The sequence below is a fragment of the Ochotona princeps genome, chromosome 11, assembly GCF_030435755.1.
Source record: "Ochotona princeps isolate mOchPri1 chromosome 11, mOchPri1.hap1, whole genome shotgun sequence".
Classification (NCBI taxonomy): Eukaryota; Metazoa; Chordata; class Mammalia; order Lagomorpha; family Ochotonidae; genus Ochotona; species Ochotona princeps.
Genome location: NC_080842.1, coordinates 47,185,810 through 47,205,212, shown reverse-complemented (window position 1 = coordinate 47,205,212; position 19,403 = coordinate 47,185,810). Strand labels below are relative to the sequence as shown.

Genomic DNA, 19,403 nt, shown 5'->3' with positions numbered 1-19,403 from the left:
CCTGGCTTTGGATTGGCACATTTCTGGTTGTTGTGGAAATTTGGGGAATAAATGAGTAGATGGAAGATCTCTCTCTCTGTCTCTCCTTTTCCTTCTGTAACTACCTTTCCAAAAGAATTTTTAAAAAATAAAACAAGTACAAAATTACGCTTTCTGCTAGGTTGTAATAAAATTATTCATATTTCTTAAGATTAACGTACACTTAAACTAAGTAATAGAAAAACATTTAGAAGAAGATAACAGAAAATTGGTGTCCATTACTTGGGCAGAAATAGTTATCTAATAGTACAGCCTTTATATTATACTTTAAATCTAACAAACAGCCAAAATCAATAAATGAGAACATCTTCTTAAAACATTTTCTGTGTTGAAATTTAATCATTGTATATGTTGTACTGATTTTAGAAACTGTTTGGATCTATCAATATTGATAGATACCAGTAAATGTTTTGAATATTTAGAAAATATTGCTATAGAATAATCTAAAATTTGGGAAATACAAGCATGGAGCTTACAGAGGAGTTCTGGGGCACACAGTAGACACATATGACAAATACTGAGGAAATTCTCAGCTTAGAAGCAAGTCTCAGGTCAGGTCCAGATGATCAATTATTATCACATTTTTGAGCAAAAACAAACATTGTAATTAATGGTTCAGCATACATGCCTTTGTGTGACAGTGTCTCTAAGAGTTTAATGCAGAAAACTGTACTTCCATTAAACTGCTAGAAGCCATTATTACTATTCTGAGATTTCTTGCATAAATACAGCATTTTGATCATTAGTCATCCAATACATTCCTGAAACTTTCACTCAGTACCATAAAATTTTAAAATTTATCTAAAATTCAATTTATCTAAACAAAAATAACTGGTAAATAATAGAACTGGCTCATTTAATATATCTTTTTCAATCATTAAGCCAGGATAAAAATCCTGGTCTTTTGCCTCGTATATAGAGTTCTCTCCAGAATCTAAGACAATGACAATGAGCTAACACTTAGACTCATCCTCACATAGTCACTTATGCATCCCTGGCTTTGCTCCAGTTTCAGAAATATATCCTGATAAAATTGATAATAAAAAGAAATTAAAGGTATAAATGTTGATTACAAAAAATCTCTATTAATATTCCTGGTGGGGAAAACAACTACAGTTAAACAAAACCAAACAAAAAAGTCACTAACTACAGTTATCAGTTACTTCAAATGCTTGTAGAGTTTTTATAAATATCCAGATAACTTTTCTTCTTCTTCTTTTTTTTTTTTTGAAAGGTGTATTTACAGAGAAAGAGAAACTGAGAGAAAAATCTTCCATCCGTTGGTTCACACCCCAAGTGGCTGCAACAGCCGGAGCTGAGCCAGTTCGAAGCCAGGAGCTTCTTCAGGGTCTCTCACCCAGGTTCACCCGGGCCATCCTTCACTGCTTTCCCACATCAGAAGCAGAGCTCTGGTTCAGAAGTGGAGCATCCAGGACATGTACCGGTGTCCATTTGGGATGCTGCCCTTGCAGGTGAAGATTAGCCTGTTGAGCCACTGAGTCAGCCCCATAAATATTCAGATAATGCTTATCTGCCTAATTCATTGTCACTAACTTGTCACGAACCCAGTCACTTTAGATCATGACCTGATTAAATAGATTTTGAAAAAAGGACACAGTCCATATTTTCATGTGGATTTTACAAATAAAACTGTCCAAGGAAATGATGATTAAACAACCTCTAAAATCTTAGAAACATTTCTTCTTAATTTATACCAGGATTAGCTTTTTTTTTAAAAACCTAAAACCATTTGAAAGCCATATTATTTAAATGGTAACTATGTCATATGTTCTGAATACTAAAACAAAACTATTTCAAATAATGAGTAAAGCAAAAATTATCTAAATCCAGTAACAGAAGGAACTTAAAAGTATTTTTGTTGGAAGAATATGGCATTTCAGTGGGTATGATGACATAAAAGAAATCATTCATCCTATATATTCTGCAATTAGAGTGAAGAAACTCTGCAGGGATATTTGAACACATCATAACGGAATGTACAATGAAAATGGATCGAGAGATAAAATCAATAGAACTCAACCCATGTCTTATATAAAATAAATGACAGGAAATCATAACAAGAGTTAGCGATCTGTGCAAAATAGTTTGGACACATTCAGAAGGAGAGTAGACCCTCAGCTGTAATTATAACTTTGGAATTTTTAAATACTTCTCATTTTATTCTATACCAAAAGCATGAAGGAGCCCTTCAAGTCCAATTTTTCTATGTGCTTAATTAAAAAAATCAGTGGAGAGGTTTAAAGATCTTCGTTTATTCCTTATTTCCTTGGAGAAATCACCAGATCAATGCAGGGTAGAGAAGCCATCCTCTACACTGTTTGAGCATTAGGAGGTGTCTCTACCTTGATGAGAGAAGTACAGTGTCAGCAGGTATATACTCTTTGCCTTTTATTATAACTATATCTCCAACATTTACCTGAAAGAAAACTGGGAATCGGTTAATTATGTGCACTGAAAAATAGTTACAAATATACAACCCACTCCAATTAAGCATAGACTACAGCAAAAATGACTCCAGGGAAGCAAGAATCACTTAAAATGGCATACAATTATCTAGCAGGGAGGCCAGGGACAGGGGCATCTTTTTAAAAATTAATGCTGTCTGTGTTGGATCAGTCCTGAAACTCACCCTAATAAAGCATATCCATCTGTTTTATGCACTGAATTGACATCTCAACTTCTCATGTCCTTTTGTTTTGACATAATCATAAAAAGGAGGAGTCTGCCAACTGAAATCTTTACACACATTAAAAATAAACATCCTCATCTCCTTACAATACTATCCGTTAACTCAGTGATAAACAAGACATGAACAAAACTTAAAGGTACAGCAAGGGCACAAACTGGTAGACACCACTGAAGTGAGTTTGTCACACGGCATTTGGTAAACAATATAACTCCAACTAAGGAACAAGTTGGCTTTCCTCACTTGACTAAGTTACCAGGAGAGCCACTCGCATTATATCATGAAGCTTGCCTTTTCTCTTAGCACGCCAATGAACCCAAAAGTTTCAATACCTCATGGTATTTCTGTACCTCATCACTCTTTCTTGAACTCTAAAATAACACTTTACTGGGGGAATGAAGCAAATAACATAATCAGTAAGGATGATGCCAGAGGGATCCCACTGTGTCCTGCTTTATATGTCAGGAAGATTAAGTAGGAACGTGGGGTAAGGTAGGAAGGAAGGTGTCTTTTTATTTACAATGTATGTGTTGACTGGGAAGCTCTGGATACCTCAAGTGGAAAAAGATTTATTGTCATTGAAATATGAAATGTGGACTATGCCTGCAACTGGTTAAATTGTCAGGGGATCTGGGATCAAGCACCGCTATCTCACAAGAGGACAGGGAGAAATAAAAACCACAAGAAACTGCAGACACAAAAATATACTAGCTCTTCAGATAATGTGCTGTGATAGTACACTAACAACAGTAAGATATTATCTGCAGAGAGAACGCTATCCAGGTAAGCATTTAATTGTTCTTTCATCATCTCCAATGTTCACGCTTCCTCGTCAATGAAACTGTATGTTTCATAAAAGTCAGGGCCACATGTATCTATATCCTAGTGCAACACATAACAGATTTCAACAATGCCTGATTGGAATGCTTCCAATATAATTATCCATCATAATACAAAAGAAGGGCATGTAATTTTAAACTGCCGGAAATATTAACATCTGGTTACTCAGTGGCCCGGGTTCACTAAACGCTCAAGCAGTTTGTCTCACATACTGTGAGGAAACAGAGAACTTGGTTCCTGCTAGGATGCTTCTGTTTGGATCGATTTCTCAACAACTACCACCTCAGCATGTTTTCTCTTTGGGTTCTGAGCCCATAAAATGGCATTTCCTCTTCCAGCACTGTGTATGTATGAACGGGACAGAAGATGGAAAATGTGTTTTGATAACTTACTCCAGTGGGAGGAAGGTCATGAGACGTAGGTGTACTCCCCAAACTATTAAAGATTAGAAAATATTTAAGGCTTTATATTCACCATTTGGAGCTTTCTCAAGTCACTGACATTAGCAACTATGAGGATGATGTGAAAGGATTAAATTATCAAACTATAAAGAATGGAGTTAAAACTGAATTTGTTTTTCTAAATTCTAGATCCCAGAATTTTTACACTTTTATCAAGAGATTTTTTTTTTTGAGATACAATATGTCTTAACCCAAAGAAACACAATTCATGGCAGAAATTTTCATGCATTAAAGCAGCCCTCTAGGAAGACCATTCTGTGTGCATTCAGCTTCCATGTTGCACTTCCCTGCTAACCCACAGTGTTTTGAGCACTTGGTCAAGAAACCATTTTTACGTAGCAGGCATCTCAGCATGAAAGAACTTGTTGGCTTCTAATTCTGTGTTGTCACACAGGAACCCTTATCTGGGTTGCTACTGTGAACTCACTGTGTGGCCCATATATTCAGTAAATATTTGTTAATGAACACCATGTATTTTTTTTCTAAGTTCTATGGCATGTTAAATTATGGTTTTAATTGCCACAAATTATGTCTATAAAATGCCATAATTTCTTATAATTTCTCTGTTGGATATCCATGCTTCCTAATTTTTCATTAGTGTAAATAAGGCTACAATAAACATCTTATGCAGGTAAAGGGATTTTCTACTTTATTTTCTTGGTGTGAATTCCTAGAATCCACTTTTTTTTTAAATATAAGAAGCCAAACTATTCTTCCATAATAGCACATGAATGAAACACATAATAAAAATCTGAAACACATTGAACATATAGCAAATGATACCTCAATATTTAAACTTACACAATTGTACAACTAGGTCCATTAATAAACTGACTCTCACTACGGTTGCTTATTATCATCAATTTTCTATTTTCTCATGGTTTTAATCATTTGTCATACTGCAAATACTTGACACATGATGCCTACTTATTTGTGAAATCTGTTGTACATTACCTTTACATTTATATAATCTAATTGATAAATCTTGAGATGTTACTCTATTCTAAATATTTATCAAAATATTCTACTTGTATTCTTTTCAGACATATATTTTTTAAAATTAAGATTATTTATTCTTAAGGAAAAGGCATATTTATAGAAAATAGGAGAGACAAAAATCTTCCATCCACAAGCCCAAAGCCTTGGTTCACTACAGCCATATGGGAGACCCAGAAGAAGCTCCTGGCTCCTGGCTCCTGGCTTTTGGCATTGGCTCACTCAGCCCCAGACACTGCAGCCATTTAGGGCGTGAACTAGCAGATGAAAAACCTTTCTCTCTCCCTCTTCTTTTCTTTATAAAATACACCTTTCCAGTAAAATTAAGTAAATCTTAAAAAAAAATCAGTTTATCACACTTACTTTTACTCTATCCATATTCTATCTCAAAAGGTTTATTTCCACAAATGTCAGCCAGATGAGCATAAAGAAATGATCTTTGTGTATTTAAATTTTTCTCTTGTGAAAATGAAATGAGCATCACAGAATTAAAGAAAGCATAATGTAGGCATTTTCCTCTTTGTTAATCTTATGTCAAGACAAAAGAAGTGAGGGTGGTGCATTTTCAACAATCCAGAAGAGATGTCAGTCTTTGTTCTAGCCATTGACTTAAAGTTAACAGAACTGCAATTAATTCTTGCTTGAGAGGGACTTTCTTTTTTTTTTTTTTCCTGGGTGGGGATACAAGATAGCTGCTAAAATCACAGGGCAGGGAATACTGGAGGGCAACTGAACTGCTATTTGTGAGATCAACTCCTGGTAACCTAGCAACCCTCCGAAGCAAAGTCTCCTTGGTTGAATTCTTTGGCCTCCAAAAAATGTTTTACCAAGTTATAAAGGTTTATCTTCTTCCAGAATTAAGGGAGAGGCAATCCTAACTGCTTACCTTTTGACAGTGAGCTCTGACGAGCATGGGCACCTGGAGAGCATTTGTTGCATTATGGCTCACTAACTGTGGGTAGACTTGGAGAGGTCCCACAAACAGATTACTCCCTCTCATCAGAGAACTGACTTCTATTTCATTAGAATATTCCTGGTGTGTAACACTTTTCTTTAAAAAGGAATCAGCATTATGTAAATGTGATTCACCTCAACAAATGGAAATTGAGGTGGAATTTGTACATGTGAAACATCAGAACTCTGACTTTTATTTGTATTGGACAGCAGATGACCAAAACAAAAAATCAGAACACAAAATAGTTCATGGTTAAATAAAATCTATGAAAAAAGTACTAAAAATATACTGTGGATGAAATAAAATTTTCTAGCTATTAAGTTTCAAAATAAATTTTCCTAGAGTATTAAGACATATTAAACAGGTATGATAAAGAATTTATGCATGTCCACACTATTAACTAATATTAACAGCTTTCATTTTAGTAGAATCCTTGATATTTGTCTATAATATAATATTTGTCTATAATATAATAATTTGTCTAAAAGTATATCCATTAGAGTATATTTCTATGTATTTTTTTCTGGGATAGAATAACAATCAAAGCATACCTTTTCCCAGTGAACAATTTCCCAAGCACCATTTCTCAACACTGTAAAGACAAAAGGTGACATTTAAAAGAGCTTTTAAAAAGCACTGTGAAAAGGCTGTGACCAAATGATCACTTTAAATGACTAGCTTCAAAGTAAACAGTAGCATTTATTACAGATAGCAAACATATGTGAATTATGCAAACAATAGAAACAATGTACATTTCAGTGCCCACAGTCCTTTCACTAATGTTATCAGGGCTTTTTTCAGTACCCAGAGGTATTAATAAGCTTGACTGGAGGAGAAAAGTTGCAAAAAAGTGAAATGGAGTGACAGGCTTTGCAACATCCCAAATGCCACAAAAGTAGTAATATGTTTTTTTATTAGAGTCAATACTTTTTTATTAATAAAGAGTAGTATGTTTTTAACAGTTTTTAATAAAAATTTTAGCACATGGAATCAACAGGTACATTTTTTTTAATCTCACACACAAAAAGCCAAATTTGCATATGTAGTTTATTGAAAAAAAGTGAAGAGGTGACAATGATTAAATCTGATAAGTAGGAATTCTGAGGCTTTCCTTACTTCAATGAAGTTATCCTATACTTTGTCACCCCCCACCTGTCCAAGACATACTGAACACAACAGTAAGCACTAAAATTTAAACAAAAACAAGAATAGGGAATAATGTGGGTAGATACGACAGCTTGTAAAAGAAGTTAAAGCCGACTGACCACTCCAGTGAACTCCCTGAGGGCATAGCTAATAGTTACTTAAACATTATATTCCCTGGGAACAGCACAGTACCTGGCACAAAGGGCTACTCAGCAAATATTTAAAAAATGAAAATTCATAGGTACAAAAACATTAATTTCACTTTCTTTTGATGTTATGAAATAAAAAGTTTGAGACAGCTAGAAAAAAAAGATACTTTCATTCCTGAAACATTAAGGAGCAAATCTAATGGTTAATTACAGTTTTTGACCAGTATCACAATATAAATTATTTTAATCTAAATAAAATTTTTCTAAATAGAAAAATCTAAATAGGTTTTTGTTTCAAAGCTCCCTTAGCACAGGGATTATACCTCATTGATTTCTTATGGTAGACTTTAGATGATTAAGTTTTATTTAGTTGAAAGAGAAAAACAGATATAGAGATCTTTCAATAATGGTTCATTCCCCAAGAGTCCGCAAAAGTGAGGGCTGGGCCCCAGCTGGCACGAACTCAAGCTGGTCTCCCATGAGACGCACAGACAGTACTTAATTTATCAAGTGTTGCTTCCCACAGTGTACATCAGCAAGAGGCTGGACTCAGCAGCACAGCTGGGACTTGAATGCAGTCATTGTAACATGAGGTGCAGGTATCCAAGTGACATTCTAGTCCCTGAGCCAAACACCCAGGCTTGACTCATTTCTTTATCTCTGGTATCTCGCAGTGCTCTTGGCAATACAATTTGGAATGCCACACAAATGGAATATATGAATGAATGCCTTGCAGTACATTTGTAGTGACATGATTTCAAGTTGAAGAGCCAAAACTCGATTTCTGGTATAATATTGTAACTAGTGAAAGAAGTCAAGGTTCCAGTGTTAACATCCAGGGTCAGAAGTCTAAACCATAGGCATCTACATCAATATAAGTGTCTTACAACCAACTCTAAGGCCTGTGGAGTTCACCTAGCTGGTCTCATTCCGGGGACTCCTTGACATTGCTCACGATCACACAGCTCACAGTATGACCGGCCTGGTTTAAGGTGATGCCTCTGTTGGTTTCTAGCAGTTTCTTCTTCAAACTTATTTACAATGGATAAAAAATAAGTGGAAGCTTTAACTCACCAACATAATCACTTAACCGAGTGGCTAAAGTATAAGTACTTAAACAGAGTCAGCAAAGTACCATTCATATTAACTATATGCAAGATTCCTTGACGGCATAATGATTTGACTAAATTTATAATCATTTAGATCACAAAAATTTGTTTAACAGTTTCTAGATTTCCTTATCACCATCTCTTTGTATTCTTCCTTGCATTAATAAACATTCTCCCAATTGAAATACTTCAAAAAAACACATGTCTAATATTTCTAATATTAAGAGATTTCACTCAAAAATAAAGGTTTTAAGGTTACACAGGATGAATAGATTCTAGAGATACACTGTTACACAGCACAGAGACGATACTTACTAATAATACATCCTAGGCTTGAAAACTCAGGGCAGATTGTGAACATCATCATAAAATGGAAAGTATATGAGATTATGAATATGTTGCTTGCTTGATTTAATGATTTCATGACATATACATAGGTCAAAACTTCTCACTATATACCATATGCACAATTTTATTTGTTGAAAAAGATTGGCAATAAAAATGATAACATATTGAACATGAAGATTCTATGAACAAAACTCACCAAAAAAGAAAAAAATAGGAAATCAAGAGTTGTAACTATTCTGGAAATCTCAGAAGTTTGAGCAACTTGGCCTTAAGTGCACACATGGTGCTTTGTGGCTGGGACAAAAGCCAAGAGGCCACCTGTTGACATGGGGCTTACTAGTCCACTACTGCATTCATGGTTTCCTACCGTCTCACACCCAGCCAAGTCCCCTGTTTAGGATATCTGCTTAGCCCATGCTCATGATGTTATTTTTCAACTGAATCACAATAGAACAAACTGAATGGATCTTAGTGTTCTGCCTGATGAGTTTTGAGAAGTGCAAAGTTCTCTGTGTTCCCCACTAAGAACAAGATCTCAAACTACAGAAGCATTCCTTATGCCTCTTTGGCAGCTACCTCTCTACCCTTACACTGCCCCAGGGCAAGTTCCGTCAACACAGAATACTCTCATATTTCACACACCTGGACTCTGACAGCATGTATGTATTTTTGTATTGTATATTCAAGTAATCTCTCTAAGATTCTATTCAACAGATTTTTCTTTTACCCATCCAATAAACAACACTATGATATACTGACTTCTGGACTCTGTTTATTTCACTGATCAATCTGCACCTCTTCACAGTACTGCATTGCCATCCTGATGGTGTAACAGTGAGAGCCTTGGAATTACATTCTATCAATGTTTCAACCTCTTACCCCTATTATTATGACTTCCTAAGTCCTCTGCATTTCAATATAAAGTTCAGAATGAAACAAGAGCGTGTGCGTGCGCACGCACACACACACACACACACACACACACACTTCCTGAAATTTGATTTGGGGCTCAATTTGAATTCATGGACAAATTATATCTATCCATTTACTTATATCTCTACTAATTTCTCCCTAAAAATTTAGGTTTTAGTGACTCAGTCTCTAATTACCTTTTTTTCTTGATATATGTTTGTTACTATTACAAATGGTATTCCTTATTCTACTTTTCAATTAGTCATTGGTAGTATACAGAATTTCATTCAAGTTCTCTGCAATGATTCTGGTTTCTTTTACTTTTAAACTTACTTGCTATATTGGGTATTTTTATCTGTAATGCTTTTGTAATGTCAGAACAGTGCTTTTGTAATCAATTTAACTTCTGTTTTGCTTTATTACAAACACAATGTTATTAGGTTGTTTTGATTGCTCATGTGCTTCACTGTTCATGTCCTTATTTTAAAACTGTTAGTTCGCAAAAAAAAACAAAACTTAAAAACACGGCAGAATTTTTACTACTAAAAATGTCCCATGGTGTTATGCCCCAAGCAACTCAAACACCACTGATATTTTTAAATCTCCTTTACTATCAGCAAAATCATCATTCCAGCTCAAGCAACCACTTATCTTCCAACTTGGGGTGTGTGGTAGCCCAACCACTAGTTTCATGAATTCATCATTCATCTTTTTCAGATTTTGTTTCCTCAAGGTAGTTACAAAGATTTCAGATATTTGTAATAAATATTGTTATGTATGAGTATACACACACATAATCAGGTGATCTCTTACTTAAGCTTCTTCCATTGTCTCCCCTTCCCTCAGAGGTAAGTTCAGGATACTTTATGGAGCCTTTTCCTTTCTTCTCTCCAACATCTGCCCTTGCCACTTTCCCTGCAACTTCACCCGTGACACATAAAGAGCCAAGTTTTGTTCTGCCTCAAATCCTTCGCGCAGGTTCTATTACTGAAATGCTCTTTCCACTCATCTTATGTACCTCTACGTGCTTTTCAGATCTCTTTTTTTTGTTGTTGTTGTTTTATTTTGTTTCATGGTGTATTAAGGAGTCTTTATTAATCAAGTTTGGTGATAACAGGGCCACTAAAGATTAGAGAATGCCAAGTCCGTATGGCAATTCAATGTTTTTGCAAAAAAAATTTTTTTCTTACTTATTTGTGCAGCAGAGTGACATAAACACACACAGACACATGTCATCTACTGGGTTACTTCCCAAATGAATCTAAGAGCCAGGCTAGGCAAGGGCAAAAATCAGGACCCATGAAATCCATCCAGGTCTCCACGTGGGTGGAAACTTGGATCATCAACTGTTGTCTTCCAAAGTTACATCAGCAGGAAACACGATCAGAAGCAGAGGAGTTGGGATTTGAATTGACAGTCTGATACAGAATGCTGGTGGCAGCTTAACCTGCAGAACAACTCAAGTCTCCTGATCTCAGGTTAAAGTTACTCTTTTCTTCTTTTTAAAAATTTATTTAAAATTTAGAGTTATTTATAGAGGGGGAGATAGAGATCTTCTATTCTCTGGTTCACTCCCCAAGTGTCAGCAATGGCCAAGGCCAGGCAAAGGCAAAACCAGGATCTAGGATCTTCTTCTGATTCTCCTACATGGGCAGCAAGGACCCAAGCATTTGCGTCATTTCCCACTAATTTTCCCAGCTATTAGCAGGGAGGTGGATAGGAAGTGGAGGAGTTGGGCATGAAACATTATCCGCATGCTAGCATCCTAGGTTGTGAGTTAATCCCCTATGCCAGGAGGCCACTATCACTATTCCAACATTCATTTTATTGATATCCTATCATTTACTATGGTCTCTAAGCTTAAATCAGTGCCCTTCAGAGCACTTATCACAATTTCACTATACCAATGGAAGATTCTTAAGGTCTGTCTGCTCTCCTAAGATTCTGTCCTCCCCTGAGATTCACAACAGAATCCTTTACTGAGCTCAAGACTATACTGCGAGTATTATGTCTCAAAAACTCGCTGAATGGAAGGCTAGATCCGAAAGGATCCCATATATTTGGGACCATATGAAACCACAGTAATAGTCACACAGATTTAGGATTTAGTAGACAAACCCTGCTCCTCAGTAGACTTCATGCTAAAACAACAGACACATGACATTTAATAAGTAGTTTCACAGGAAACTACTCTGGTAGCTCTTCAAAAAGTTTTGCATACAGTGATCATCTCATTCCTAGTATATGCCCTGCACAACTAAAAACCCACATTCTCACAAAACTTATTCATGAACATTTACTGAATGTCCACTGATGAACAGTAAAATGTGGTATGTACATGCAATGGAATTCTTCCATAAAAGGGAATGTAATAACACCACAACATGAATGAATCTTGAAGACAAGTGGAAAAAGCCAGACACAAAAGGCCATGTATATGATCCATTTATATAAAATATCTAGAATAGATATTAGAATCATTAGAACAGAGATTGCTGCTGATGCACCAAGAAGGATGAATAGAGACTGATGAGTTAGGGGTATGGGGTTACCTTTTGTGTGATAAAAATGTTCTGGAATTAGGTAGCGGTAATGGGGGCATAACTGCATACAATAAGAACCAATGATCCGCACAGTATAATTTACAATGGTAAATCTTGTGATAGGTGGATTATAACTGAGTAAAAAAAAAACAGCAATATAGAAAGATTCCAATGAACTACTAAACAGTTACTTTAAATAGATTTCCTTCTCAGTTTTATAAGTTATGCAAATGATTTCCAGCATAAGCAGTTGGAAAAGCCTATGTTACCACAAGGTGCACTAATATGATGTCAGCTTAGGTTCACTGCTTTCAACTTTGTAATCTAAACTAGCCCTGCTGACACTTTGCAGATGTTTGCTAGTTCACAACTAAAAATAGCCCTGATCCACTCTCCTGGGTCCCAGCAAGCACAACGAGTGTCACCATTTGCTTCTCAGACCAAATAAAACATGCCATGGAGCTGCCATCCCACCAAGGACAGCGAAGCCAGCAGTACTTCAAGAGAGAAGCACTGAACACTGTCCTCTACATCTACTTCCTATGTGTGTTTTCTACACCTCCTCCCTTTCTCCCAATTTTACCCTGATTTCTCTATTTTCTTTCTGCATTCAGGCCTTTTTACCCAATCACTTATCACATTTCCTCTCCATCTACTATTGAAGAGATACATTGGAAAATGCAGCCTGCTGCAAAAACGAACTAGTTTAAGAAACTGGTAAGTATATACTCAGTTAACTATGTTTTTATTTTATCAAAATGTAAAATCAATACATGCATTCAGTTTTCAAGAAGTAATGATACACCCTGCCATTCCTTTCTCTAGACAAACCCATGGTTTTTCTTTCCTTTAAAATTTTTTTTCTGCAAGTTGATTTTATGCTTAACATCATAAATATTTCCATGGCAAAGCAGAGAGATCAAACTCATTTTTGAAAAATGCTCCAGTGCATGGATATGCCAATTACAACAGGTGGGATAACTGATGATCTCATTGAACTACATAGGCTGTGTTCACAGAAGGATTTAATCACTGGGAAGGATATGCTACAGCAGGAAAAAGCACAAGGGGCTGAGTGACTTCTAGGCATTTGCCATTCATCCAGCAGGTGGATTTTCAACTTCTGTGATAAAGACACAGTGCTCTAGTGTCAAGGAGGCATGGAAAGCTTTCCAGAGGGCTTTTTTAAATGTCCAATTTCTAGTCAGTTATCTAAGCCAGATCAACCACTGAAATAAGTTTCGCTAGGTAAGATACGAATTTATATATACTGTAAAAGTAAGTACAGAAACCAGGCTGAGAGCACCTTGAAGGGGGTTTCAAATCCTAAACAGCACCTAATACACCACCAACTTGTTCATCTTGTCCTTATCTTGACTAGCATCACATTTCAAGTGTTGCAGAGATAAGCACAGAGCTATCCAGGCTAGCCTAAACAATTCTATTTTACCTGAGATCAGACAAGCATGAGTCAAGCAGTCAGCTCCCATCTCACTGAACAAAGCTCAAGGTCCACTCTTTCTACCCCTACAAATAAGACAGGTGTATGTTCACAGGACTGAATCCCTTAAGACTAAATCTGAAAAGTAAAGCTGCTGATCTAATACATTTCATTTGTACTTTTACCAGATACAGCAGGACTGCTTCCCTAAGAACTGAAAGCAAAACATATCCTCATTAGCAATGTACTCTATAATTAGACACCCAGACAAGCATAAATCATTACCATTCACTTGAATTTTGTCAATGTGGTAGATACTTGGTGTTTATTCTAAAGACTGCAGTGGCCTCAAGTAAAAAGTAAATTACCTTTACATCTCTGCACTGAGTTAGAATCTCAAGTAAATGGGGTATTTTGGAAAATATCACAAAATCTTGCTACTCAACACTTGTTGTATTGGCCTGTGATATCTACAACACTTGTAGCTTGTTAGAAATGAGGCCATGTTTCTATTTCTACCCCTCATTTATTTTGTTGTTGAAATATAAAAGCAGAGGACAACAAGAAGGGAAGGAATTATGGAACTAGAAACTTGAAGCTAGACCCTTCCTAAGATGTAGAATTCTCATGAAGTTAACAATGAAGTTGCAATACTGAAAAAGTGCCTGTATAAATCAAGAACTTGAAATACCAGCCAAGGACAGAAGTCGATCACATAATTGACTGTTGCCTTGCTTTTGAAGTGAATTTCTAAACATCCAAGCCTTGGAACAATTAAAATAAACATTACAACATGTAGCATGCTGCTGACTGAAATAGCAGCCTAGTTATTTTTAATCACTAGCTCCTCTGACTCAGCTCCAACCTGGTTTAATTAAAGCAAAGAACATAATCTGGATCCTTGTAGAAGCTTGGCTTTCTTGGGCAAAGGGAAGAGAGCCACTTATATGCCTCTGGAGCAAGTGAGCAGATGGAGCTATGGAGGGGAGGACTTGGATGTCTGCAAAGGGACAGAGAGTGAGCAGGGATAGAATGGCTAGAAGGACAGGTGCAGAGAGGAACAGCTCACTCTCACAAATGCATAACTCTTTCACCTCTCTCCATTTCAACCCATACACACCTGCTACAGTTTACACACAGCCTAATTAGTCTGAAAATATACATGGCAAAACCTCAAACACACACCTCAAATGTAACTTGTTTTGCTTACCAGGATACCAGCTAACAGCTTTGAGTTTCTTCTTTGAGATGAAAACATTCTGATATTTTATCTTGGGAATGCCTTATTCCAAGACCTTGGAGGTAGTGGACCCCTCTCACCAGATTCAAGTTGACCCTGCCCAAGTCCAGAGGCTCACTGACATCTGAACCTATTTCTCTAAGAGAAATCCTGTCACCCACCATAGTCAAATGCTCTGTCACAGGGGAGCTGTTCCTCAGCACCCCAGTTCCTTCTCAGGAACGCAACAAGGCAAGTCCTTCCAAAGGACAATGGCACAATACCAATGCCCCAGAATACAAGAAAGCATGCAAAGCTAGGGTGCTCCACTTCCTCCTTGGAAATCAGCATGGAAAAGAGAGCTTAGGTCATCGAGACAGGTAAGATTGCAGTCAAGAATTAAGACTACAACCTGAGCGAAGAAGGAAAGCCAATAGACACACACACATGCTTGAATCTTACACTAAGTGGATCTCTACTTCCAAAGACAGTTTTGCCTCACAGCAGCACAGACTGATACTGCACAAAAAAGCCTTTTGCATACACTTGCCTGTAAAGATCAAATGAAACCACTATGTGCGTGGCCCAACCACGAGTGTTAGAGAACTTCCTGGCAGCCATTCCTCTCCTGACTGAATTACAGACTGGTATTAAGTCAGCTGATAGGATCTCTATCAACTCATCCATAAAACTTTTAACTCCAGCAGCACTGGGAAGGCCCACACATACCCACCAGGGGACTTGTAGCAGTCTGTTTCTGCAAGCCCTCCAGAGGATTCTGATGCACAAAACCTTTGTGTGTATGTGTGTGATGTGTGTGTGCGTGTGCGTGTGTGTGTATGACACAGAGACTGAGATCAGACAGTAATTCCCTTGGAGTGCTGTTCAGAGCCATGAATTATTTACTTTTCTCTTAATTGAGAAATTTGAAAGATAAATCTCTTCCTATAGCTTTACCAATGAATCATTCCACAACTGCTTGCTTGCAATCTGGCTTCAGTTTTCACAGCCTCATACACACTTTACAGCTAAGAACTAGAACTCTAGTTAGAAGCAATTAAGAACTCAATTGCCTTTGCACTGGTTCTCTCTCATTTTTTAAAAATATTTTTTATTTGAAAAGCAGAGTAGGAAAGTGACAGATTGAGATGGACACACAGAAATCTCTCATCCTCTGAGTCATTCCCCAAATGCCCATAACATCCAGGGCTGGACCAGTCTGAACCCAGGAGCCAGTAACTCCATCTGAGTCTCCCAATGCGTCGGGAACCACATACTTAAACCAATATTTTGCCTCCACGGATGAGCATTCAAAAAACTTGAACAAACAGTTGACTTGGGACTCAAACCTGGATACTCTGATTTGGAATGGAGGTATTCTGAGCAGGAGTCTAATCATTGTACCAAATGCCCACCTGTTCCTCTTTAGATTCAGCAGCAATGGTGTTTGAGTTTGTCCTCCTTTACCAACCAAGTCCAGTTGGATCTATCTGTGTCTGCTTTCCTCATTGTCTCTTCCCTCATTCTCCTACCTAACTAATCAAAACTCAGTATCTCTCTGTGCCTCTCCCTTATCCTCCTCCCCACACAGTTATCAGATCAGCTGGATCATTCCCTTCAAGTTTCATACCCCGACTTTCGAAATCCTCCTGTTAACAATGCTCATTTCCCTGCCGCTGCTCCTTTTGCTCTCTGACATGTATCCTATGCTCTTACCAAAATAGACCGATGTTCTCAGAGCACACCTTATGTCTTCCCAGTTCCAAAGCAATGTTTCTATGATGGCACTTCAAAATGTTTTCAGAAAAAAATGGAAGTAAAAGTCAGCTTAATTTGGTGCAAAGTTTTTGAGACTTACGTATAGTTTCCTCCCAAAATACAGTTTCCAGAAACTTTGAGGTGCTCTCAAATTGGTCCTTCTTCCTGGGTCAGAGCTACCATCCCAATCTCACTGCTTATTGAACTTCCACTCATTCTTCATGAAACACAGGACATTTCTGAATCCCAACTGCTGTCATTTGCATGCCTCCCACCTTTTAACATCCTGCATTATTGTACCAGTCTGCAGTTTCTCTCTCCTAGCACTGTCAGTTTCTGTTGGGGAAGAACTAGGACATGTCTCAGAATTTTCTGCAACAAGGTCTTACACAAAGCAATGTTCACCAAAGAACTTCTGAAGTAAAATAACAACTGTTATAACTTTGAATCACACCTGCTTCTCCAGGAAATCTGAGCATGTCATTTATTTGGGTTTTGGTAAAAACATATGGGATGGTAGATACTCTTAAAACTGGAATACCTGGTTCAAATTAAAATAAAATACTAATAAAAGACAAAGTGAGTGAAGCATGCACATGTAGGAAATGAAGCCATGAGTAAAGTCAAAAGCCAAGCTGAAATCAGGCTATCCTCACTTTAGCCATTTCCTAAATCTCCCCAGTGAGTTTGTTCTTTTTTTGTGTGTGCTTTTATTTATGGGATGAATGAAAAATAATATTGGACTGCATTTTCCCAGAAATAAATTTCTCCCTTCCATCCCAAGTTAGTGCTGAAGATAAGTAATCAACTCAATGCACAGTCTGTTTTCACAATAATTGAAAACACCGAATATGTTTTAGGCATCTGGAATTGTTTAATCCATGTATCCGTTCAATGTGATCACTGAAACAGTACTGTGTAAGAATCGTTTACAGGCATGCTGACACGCTCTTTAAAAAAAAGATGTATTTGTTTATTTTGAATGTCAGAGAGAGGGAAAAACAGAGAGAGAGAGAGATCTTCTATCCATTGTTTCATTCCATGTTGGCTACAACATCCAGGACTGAGTCAGTCAGAAATGAAAGAGGTTGATCTGGGCCTCCACATGGATGGCAGGGACCCAAATATTTGAACCATCATCTGCTGCTTTTCCCAGGTTTATTAGCAGGTAGCTGGATTAAAAGTAGAGAAGCCAGAACATGGACCAGAGTCATATGGGATGCCAGTCTCATACTGTAGTTTTATTCACTACACAGTAACTCTCCTCACACCGTACACCCCATACACCGGGCAGAGTATGGATGGATTAGGTGGGGGACCCTCAGGGAGACAAAGGCAGCACACTCCTGTTTTTATTATACCAAGAAGACGATGCTGGTTTTGAAGTCCCTTAGCATAACACTCCACTGCATAGCACTGACATCAATCAAACCATGAGGACTCAGTCTTGTTAGGTCATTTCAGACTTAACATCGTCACACATTCAACCCATAGGAACTCGATATTTCCTTGAGCAGTACGCAACCACATGCACCTGTGTGAAAGCAGTGTTGGTGGTGGCTATCAGCCATCACCAAAGCACGCAGATGTAATTGTGGGGAGAAAGAGGCAGAGGTGAGACAACTTATTCTAAAGGCTCTGCACCTAGTTTTAAACAATTCCGTTTAAACAATTTGATAAGAGTCAGAGCAACTTGGTCTCATTAAACCAAGAGGTGTTCTCTTTTAATAGAGTGTCTGCTACTATATCAAAATGAGAATTCACAGTGTAACTGTAGTCATTGCGGCTCTCATTCAACTACAGCATCATGTCACAGCATCCAGTCAAGGGATGGAGAGGGTGCCATATACCGCGGCTCTATTCCCCATATGAGCACAACGCACCCATATCACTCATCAAGGAACACATCCAAATATTGGATTTTTTAAAAAGCACATCCACTGTTTGGCAGGCATTTATAAAATTTCCTGGGGTAAGTTAAGACTCTGACAGTGGTACCAGCATCTCATACAGGTACCTGTTCAAGTTCAGGGTACTATAGTTCTGATCTAGCGCCCTGCTAATGTGCCTGGGAAAGTAGTGAAAAATGGCCCATCTCTTCTATGCATCCACATAGAAGATCTAGAGAAAGTTCCTGGCTCCTGGCTTCCAACAGGTTTGACTCCAGCTGTTGTGAACATTTAGAGAGTAAACTAGAGAATGAAAGATCTCTCTCTACCTCACCTTCTTTCTCTGTAAATTTACCTTTCAAATAAAAATAAATATTTCTTTAAAATGTCCAAAAATCTGGTTTCTGCACAGGAATTCCACCTTTCCCATGGCTTTGCCTTTAGTTCAGATGAAAGTGAAATATTCAAGTTGCAGTTTTGGAAGACTCGTAAAAGCAAAAAGTGAAAGTTTGTTTATACAATTTCAAAAGAGAACCAGTGTAACCACCCCCAAAAATTCATGAGCACTTGCTTTCATTTACATATAGCAACAATAGCCAATTTACAATTTACAAATTCTTGCAGATATAAATTTAGCAAAACAACCCAATTCAGGGAAAACAATGAAAAGATATCTCTAGTGTGTATGGACACATGGAGGAGGGTATGTTATATCAAAAACAGAATCCAAATAAAATGGAAATTTGGTTAAAGGGAAACAGGGGCATTCTGAATACGGCAGAGTTTCAAGTAGTGGCAGCAGGAAGTAGACACAGTACTGTGTCCACCACAGGGAAGGAAAGAGCGGTTAAGATGATGCTTTCATGACTTTGAAAGGGAAGGAGCAAGGAC

At 37.4% G+C, this 19,403-nt stretch overlaps 1 protein-coding gene across 3 annotated transcripts in view; it reads right to left on the bottom strand.

The window, feature by feature from the left end:
* The window catches only part of ATP8A1 (ATPase phospholipid transporting 8A1), a 221,276-nt gene that overhangs the window by 158,433 nt on the left and 43,440 nt on the right, over positions 1-19,403 (bottom strand). For 2 of the 3 annotated variants that reach the window (XM_058670152.1, XM_058670153.1), the window contains one exon: positions 6,550-6,590. In XM_058670152.1, the coding sequence (XP_058526135.1) occupies positions 6,550-6,590 (41 nt within the window). Of the gene's footprint in view, positions 1-2,402; positions 2,477-6,549; positions 6,591-19,403 lie in introns of all 3 variants that reach the window. The other variant, XM_058670150.1, reaches the window with a different exon arrangement.